This window comes from Balaenoptera acutorostrata, chromosome 6 (assembly GCF_949987535.1).
Source record: "Balaenoptera acutorostrata chromosome 6, mBalAcu1.1, whole genome shotgun sequence".
Classification (NCBI taxonomy): domain Eukaryota; kingdom Metazoa; phylum Chordata; class Mammalia; order Artiodactyla; family Balaenopteridae; genus Balaenoptera; species Balaenoptera acutorostrata.
The window spans coordinates 16,778,288-16,785,714 of record NC_080069.1 but is presented as its reverse complement, the minus strand read 5'-3'; the positions used below and the strand labels follow the sequence as shown (position 1 = coordinate 16,785,714).

At 57.6% G+C, this 7,427-nt stretch overlaps 1 protein-coding gene across 3 annotated transcripts; it reads right to left on the bottom strand.

Annotated features, from left to right (window-relative positions):
* Window positions 1–589: 589 nt before the first annotated feature.
* On the bottom strand, window positions 590–4,983 carry DOK2 (docking protein 2). 3 transcript variants are annotated; one of them, XM_007167919.3, is made up of 5 exons: window positions 4,877–4,983; window positions 3,587–3,868; window positions 3,275–3,353; window positions 2,191–2,375; window positions 590–1,706 (listed from the first exon to the last, which is right to left on the bottom strand). In XM_007167919.3, exons 1-5 carry the CDS (start codon window positions 4,937–4,939, stop codon window positions 1,080–1,082), a joined length of 1,236 nt encoding a protein of 411 aa, XP_007167981.2. In that variant the 5' UTR covers window positions 4,940–4,983; the 3' UTR covers window positions 590–1,079. The 3 variants fall into 3 exon arrangements, with proteins under 3 accessions (XP_007167981.2, XP_028018807.2, XP_028018808.2); XM_028163006.2 differs by lacking the exon at window positions 3,587–3,868; XM_028163007.2 differs by lacking the exons at window positions 3,275–3,353; window positions 3,587–3,868; window positions 4,877–4,983 and adding an exon at window positions 2,646–2,675.
* Window positions 4,984–7,427: the final 2,444 nt, after the last annotated feature.

Genomic DNA, 7,427 nt, shown 5'->3' with positions numbered 1-7,427 from the left:
CATCCCTTTCCATGGAAGCGGGTTTTGATGAGAGGAGACAGCACAGAGCCTGCCTGTGGGGAAATGGGATACAAGGGCCAAGGGGGAAGTTCAGCACAGGAAGTGTTCTCAGTGCCTACATGGAGGAACCCCCTCAGTTTACAGACGAAGAGGGCAAGTCTCAGGAAGGCAAGGGATTGAGTGGGAGTAGTCCCATTTCTAACGCTGAAGAGGCTCAACTCTTGCCTATCTTCCAGTCCAGGTTTACTCAGACACACACACACACACACACACACACACACACACACACACACACAGATTCCCCGCTATTTTTCTGGTGTTGACCCTACCCTAGCAAAGGGTTAGAGATGCTTAAAGATCTTTCCCGGGGCGCCCTGACTTGCACAGACTTCTACCTCTGTGAATAGATGACGCTTGGGATGGAGCTTAGGCCCAGAGAGGACCTTGCTGCTGGGACAGGAGGTGTCAGTGGGGGCTGGTCAAAGCATTCACCCCCAGCAGGGCTGTGCCTGTCCCATCCCCGCCTCGTACACTCATGCCGCACAGAAATATTTCAGAAATGTTTAATGCCACAGAGAAGTCCAAAACCTGCAGGAAGCTACAGCCATCCTCCAGGCTGCCCGGAGCCACGGCTGTCCCCGGAAGGGGACACCAGCAGGCAGGTGGCCTGCACAAGCCAAGGAACCAGGGCGACTTGCTGACATCCTTTTGTCCTCTGCCCTAAATCTGGAGGTTCCATTTAGGCCGGTGGGGGGCGGGGGGAAGAGGAAGTGGAAAAGGGGTAGGAGAAGTGTGGGTCTCTTCAGGGCGCTCTTCCTGCTTTGGGATGGTGACTCACCCAGCTGGCCCTGGGAGGGACAACTCCTCAGGCCAGACTAAGGCGGCCAAGCCTAGGGTTCTGGAAGGAACGGAGGGAGGTTCCTGGGATGCGGTGGCCAGGAGGAGTCGCCAGCAGAAGCTAGAAGGGGAGGCCCACCTGCCCCCCGGCTCCTTCTCACCAGCCTCTAAGCCCGGCCCAGCATGCACAGGACCACTTCAGCGCTGGTGGCTGATGGAGTCCACTTCTCCTCCACCCTCCATCACTTTGGGCCTTTCTTAAGTACCATGACATTGTCATACTCGGTCCCCTGTGGCCAGCCAGAGGCAGCAAAGTCCTGTCCCGCTGGGTAGACATGCTGGAGGCCGCTGGGGTCCCTGTCAGCTGCGGCTTGCCTCCTCCAGGCCTCACTCCGGAGCTCCTGCGGGCTGTCGTACAGGGACAGGGCGGCCACCCCCTCGGGCTCATCGTATATGTGGTCGTGTCGGGGGGGCGGGTGCTCCTCAATGCTGTCGTACAGAGGGTCGGCCAGGGCCTGGGGAGGGACGGCCAGAATGCCCCTCAAGCTCTTCCCCAGGTTCCGTGCCACCGCATCGAAGGGAACGGCGTACTCCCCCTCTGGGCCCCGCTGCTGCCAGGGCGCGGGAACCCGGATGGTGGGCGATAGTGGTGGGAGTGAGTCATGGGGTCGGGAGTAGGGGCTCTCCGGCCGGGGCAGCACCGCAGGGACGGGGGCTGGCTGGGTTGGGGGCCCAGGAGGGGAGGCGTTCTTCTGGGCAGAGATGGCCTCTTCCAAGGCCAGGAAGATCTCATTGCCTTGCCGGGTTTCAAACTCAAAGTTGCCCTCCCCTGAGATGCAGCGCCGGCCTGCCTCAAAGGAAAAGGTTACCTGGGTGGAGAAGAAAGCCGATGACTGGCAGGCCGCTGGGCGGGGCTGCTTGCTGCTCCTGGACCCAGCTCCCAACCACAAACCTGTCACCTCCAACCTCTCCCCAAGCTGCTTCCCCTCCCTCCCTCCATGCGTTTGCTTACAGGCAAAGCCCTCTCTCATCTTTTCTCCTTCTTCCTCCCATCCATCCGAGTATGAAGCTTGATGTAGAGTTCATCCTCCACCACGCCAGCCACTCATCCCCCTCCCACCTCTCCCCACCTCTTCCTCTCCTTTCCTTCTCCCCCACCTCAACCACCATTTCTCCCTGCCGTGGTTCTCTCCCCCAGCCCCTGGGCCGCGCTGTTTCTCTTCTGCCGGCCTTCATCTCGTCGTTTCTTCCTCCTCTATTCCCTCTTCCTCTGAGGGCCCCTTCGCCCTCTCCCTGACACTCATCCTTCCTCTCACCTGCCCGCGGCAGCCCCCCCACCCCCACCCCGCTCACCTTGTCCCGCCCAAAGCGCCGCAGGAACCTGTAGGGCCATTCACACAGCTGCGTGCCCGACTCAGGGCCGCCCCACAGCTCCAGGGCACTCTCCCCGGCCCGGAGGGTGTAGGATCCCCAGAGCCGGCACCTCTCACTGGCTTCTGTGGGTCTCATGGTCACAGCAAACTCCTTGCGGGGGGCCCCTGGGGAGGAGAGGGGAGCGAGGGAGGCAGTTCATGGGAAGCAGCCAACCTGTCTCAACTCTGCCCTGCTCTACATAGCATGCTGGGTCTCCAGAAAAAGTATTATCCATGGCCCCATGACCCTGCAGCCTGCATCCTGAAGGCTGAGCTGCCCTGTGCCAGGTCAGACTCCCTAAAATGCCGGGAACCTCCACCCCCTCCCTCAGGAAGCATCACGCCCTAGCCACACGCACCCCGACCCCGTACCCACATCCTTCCTGCCCCTCTCACCAGAGCCACAGCCTTGTCTCCTCCATCTCATCTCTCGCCCCAACCCAGGTGCCTCCCCAATCCCGACTGTCGCAGCTGCAGATGCAGCTGACCCTGCCCTCCCAGCTCTCAGCCTACCCAGCCCCTGCCCCTGCCATCAGGTGCCCTCCAAGGGGTGGAGCCTGGATGTGTCCTCCACCCCGTGTCCACCTGCTCTCCCGACGCGCCCACCCCAAGGGCTAGACAGATAGCAGGAGGGGCCTTGCCTGGTCAGCAAAAAGCTCCCTTGCCGCAGGACAGCTCAAGTCCACAGAAAGAAAACCATTCTTTTCACAGACAATTGCTCGGGTGCCAACAAGGGAGAGTTCAAGAGCCCCACCTTCACCTGGACCCCTCAGCCGGGCCCTTTCCCACCAGCAGGGCCTGGACAAGAGGGAGTGGGCCAAGGTGCAGGGCTGACATTTAAGGCAGGCCAGCCTCTCCGACCTTGGGCTGTGCCGGAAGCGATGTGGAGAGACTGATAAGGGGGCTGGCCGGGGGGCCGGGGGCAACCACAAGGCAGGAAGACTGAGCCGGCAGCCGGCCAGCCCTCACCTCCTCCCCACCACGCCCTGGAGAGAGCTCCCAGGGAGCAGAGGCAGGCCCCTCACCTGTGGTTGCACTGCTGTACAATTCATTCTCCTCCATGCGGGGCCGGCCGCCCTTCCCCTCCAGCTCCTTCCTCTGGCCCTGGGGAGATGGCCCAAGACTCACCACCATCGCCAATCCCAAGCCCCACCGCTTGCCACCCCAAGCTTTCTTTCAAAACACACTCAGCCTACTGCCCTGTCTTTATTCTGAACTGGGATCCCTCACCCCCACTAAGGAACCACCTCCAGCATCCTGACCTTGGCTCTCATGACACCTGCCCACGGCAAGCATCCAGTGCCCCATTGCCCTTTCTACAGCCCTGGGCGACTCACGGGGAAGGCCAGGAGGCAGATGGCCTGTATCCAGTCACCCCGCTCTGCAGTGGGGGCCGCCAGCAGGTACAGGCGCTCTGTAGTCTCCAGGAAGAAGGTGCTGGTATCCCGGGGGCTGCTGACCTCCCCTCCGGCCTCAGCCACCCGCAGGCAGTCACTGAGGCGGATCACCCTCCGGGGCGCCTCTCCCCGGCGAGGCTTCTCCGGGCCCTCCTGGAGCTCCAGCCGGGCCAGGGCGCAGCCCGACCCTCCGTACAGCGCCGCCCCGAACCGGCGCCATTTCTGCCCCCAGATGCGTGGCAGGTGGGGAGATGGAGAGATGGTGACCAGCGGGGAGAGGAAGACCCGGGGGAGACAGAGGTGAAGATCGGGGGAGACCCAAGGAGGCAGAGAGCCTAACAGAGGCCTTAGGAGTTAGAAAGCAATGGAGATGCACCCCAAGCAACCCAATAAGAGGCCTACAATGACAGCAGAGAGGAAGCCAAAGGCAAAAAAGGCACGGGAGTGAGCCCCGTGGAGGCGACTGCAGGGAGGCCGGGCAGGCCCAACCCAGGGGATCCAAGTCAAGAGGCAGAAAACCTGTGAGTCCCGGAGCCCAGAGGGGTGAGGAGCGCAGCCCAAGGGCCCAGACTGGGGAGCATGCTTCTCGTTCTGTGTGAGGCCCCATAGAAGGTCCTGTCCCCCGGAACCTCAGCTGACCCTCCTGAACCTTCCCGCCTCAGCCTCTGACAAGTTAGGCCATGAGAGAGACAGAGAGAGGAACCCCGGGGTGTGTCCGCTGAGGGAAGGAAGACGTCCTCATTCAAGGAGGCCAAAGAAGGAAAAGGAGTTTGGACACAAGGGGGCCCTGGCTCCCAGAGACCCCAGTTCAAGTTCAATAGCAGCCAAACGTACCCCACTGGGGCAGGAGAGGAGGAAGGAACCTCCACGGCAACCCTGAAATATCCCCTCCACTGTGCCTTCCATTCCCTCCCAAGGTGTCCCGGTGAGAAGACGTCACCACAGAACAAGAAAGGCAAGAAAAGCAGAGTCAGAGCCCTCTTTTTCCCCCTCCTCCCGGGGCAACGGCTGTCAGCAAAGAGCACAGTTTGGAGCCAGCTCGCAGAGGCAAGCAGCTGCTAAGGAAAGAGCCCTCCCAAGCTTGTACTCTGGGCCCAGTGTGGTAGATGGCAGTCTCCACTGTCCCATAAGGGTTTTGGAACATTCCGGGGCCTCCTCTCCTCCCCGGGGAAGTCTCTAGCAGCCCCCCAGCCCCTCGGCCCAGCCCCAGCCCAGCTGTGCTCTTCCTACCTTCCCAAAAGTCTGCTGCTGCTGAAGGTACAGGAAGCCCTGCTTCACCGCCACGTCCTCCATCTTCCCACCATCCTGGGCCCCTGAGCTTCAGCTCTCTGCTTCCACTCCCGCCCTCTTTCTCTCCTCTCTGCCCTATGTTCCCCCTTCTCACAAGTTCATTTCCTCTCTGCCTAGAGTTCTGCACTATTCTCGTCTGCTCGATGACGACAAGCTGATAAGCCCTGTGGTTTCTTGCTCTGTGTGTATGTGTGTGTGTGTTTTCTTTTTGATGAGTGAGTTTCACGCTCAAGCCTCCTGCATTTTCAGTGAGTAAGAGAGAATTTCCAAAAAGCCAAACTCCAGCGCTTTGGTGAGCAGCAACTCAGGTACAGAGACCCAGAAATGAAATTCGACAGTAAAACCAGTAGCCAGAGGCCCCCCATGCTCAAGCTGGATGCTTAGCATGACGGAGCTAGGAGAGAACTTAGAAATCAATCAGCCCAAGTCTGTCATTTAAAAATGAGGTGACTGAGGCTCAGGAAGGTCTGAGGCATGGGTTCAAGGCCACCAAACCTGAACCCAGAGCTCTCAACTCAGTAGGAGCTGAGCCACACTCACACACACTGGACACATTAGCCTCACCACTTTCACACACTCCACGGCAACAGTTTCAGTCTGTGGGGAGCACTCCCTGTCCCCCACAATGACATGCACACCACCTCCTTGAGCTTCTAGAAACATGAACACTCCCACACTGAAACATGCTATGTTCCCCGAGCACATCTCAACTGTTGGAGTTCACCTTCTTTCCAGCCTTTGAGAGCGTTATAAAGACACTGGAGTTCCATCTGGAGGTTATCTTTTTAAGTTACGGTAGCAATTCTTATATTAAAAAAAAAAAAAAAAAAGCTTTAGAATTATCAGAAGTGCTTCATAGTTACCAAAGTTTCCGGACACACACTGTCTCCAGGCACCCTATCTAACCCTGAAAGAAGGAAGGGCAGGTATGAACACACCTGTTTGCAACTCTCCTGAGGTCACAGGGGCAGAGAAGGAAGTACCGGGGCACCTGATCTTTAATTCAACACTTTTTATTGCTGACCCCTAAGTGGAATCCAGACTCCATGCAAGAAGATACATTGCTTTGGGGAAATCTAAGCTCCCCAGAGAATATTTAACTTAGAGCCAGATGGTTTAGAGAAGCAATCTGAAGGAGGCACGGTGCAGAAATGTTGGGGGAACCAGAGAATTAGACCAGCACTCTTGGGGTAACCCCATAATGGGTGCTTATGTAACTGAGCCATTTCCTCTACCACAGGGGTTCGGTTGCCTTAGGAAGGAGAGCAGAACAGTACACCGCTCACACCTTCTGCTGTACATGCCATGTGCTTTACCAAAACAGCTCTAAAAGGTGAATGTTATGAGCTCTGGGAGGAGAGGACTGAGTCACGTAAAGCTCACGGCACTTAGCCCAGCTGCCTGGATTTGAACAGGTGAATCCAGAGACCAAGGGGGAACCAAGGATGTCGGTGTGGGAAAAGCTCCTTGGGAAGTGGTTAGGAGTACGGAAATGGGTGGCCTATTCCATTTCTCTAGTCCCTTAGGGGAGGCAACATTACCTGGGGGCTGCATGGTCTGTGGTCGACTCAGCATCTCCTTATGGAGTGAGAAAAGAAGGGCTTTTCTCTTTTTTTTTCTTAGGGCCATCCTGGGGGCTGCCAGAGCAGTGCCTTTCAAACTTTAATGTGCAAATCTTGCTAAAAGTGCAGATTCTGATGCAGTAGGTGTGGAGTGAGACCTGAGATACTGACGCTGCTGGTGGGTGGACCAGACCGGAGCAAGACAACAGAGGATGTCCCCCCCCCCCACCACTCTGATCACCTTCCCCCAAGGTCGATTGGACACATTCCACTCAGAACCACAGGGGGGCACCCGAGCTTGCCAGATTACTTGGAAACTATTTAAACCTGGAGGCCTGAGCCCCAGGAATTTCAGACACCCCGCATGCCATCCCTTGCCCGTGGGAGTTAGAAAAGTTCTCTTCCTGTGGCTGTTGCCTGCAGCAGGAGTGAACTCAGAGCAACACCCACTTTTCCTAGCAGGACTTGCGGGAACCCCACAAAGTACTAACCCCAGTAACCTTCTGTCTGGCCACAGGCAAACCCTGTGAGCAGGGACCCAGAAGAGATAGCTCCAAGACACAGCAGAGGGGCAGAGAACCAGAGGCCCTTAGGTTACCCAGGCACCAATGATAGGGAGAGAAAGCAGCAAAAAGGAAAGGGTCCCAGTGGTTTATTTTGAGGCCCGGGTGGGGGTGGGGTGCCCCTTGGCTCCTCATGGCCCTTATTGGAAAGAAAGGGACACCCCCCCCCACCTCATTTGTGCCTCAATATTCACCACCAGGATCCTTTCCTTTACAAAGGTTTCTCTCAGCAGGAGTTAGGAACAATGCAGATCAAGAGATCACAGCTGCAGGAACTTGGCAACTTTTTGTTACTATCCTCACCAGTGATTAGCAACTAAATCTTTAATACAAAAGGGCTTCTGGGCTTGTCTTTGGGGGCAAGAA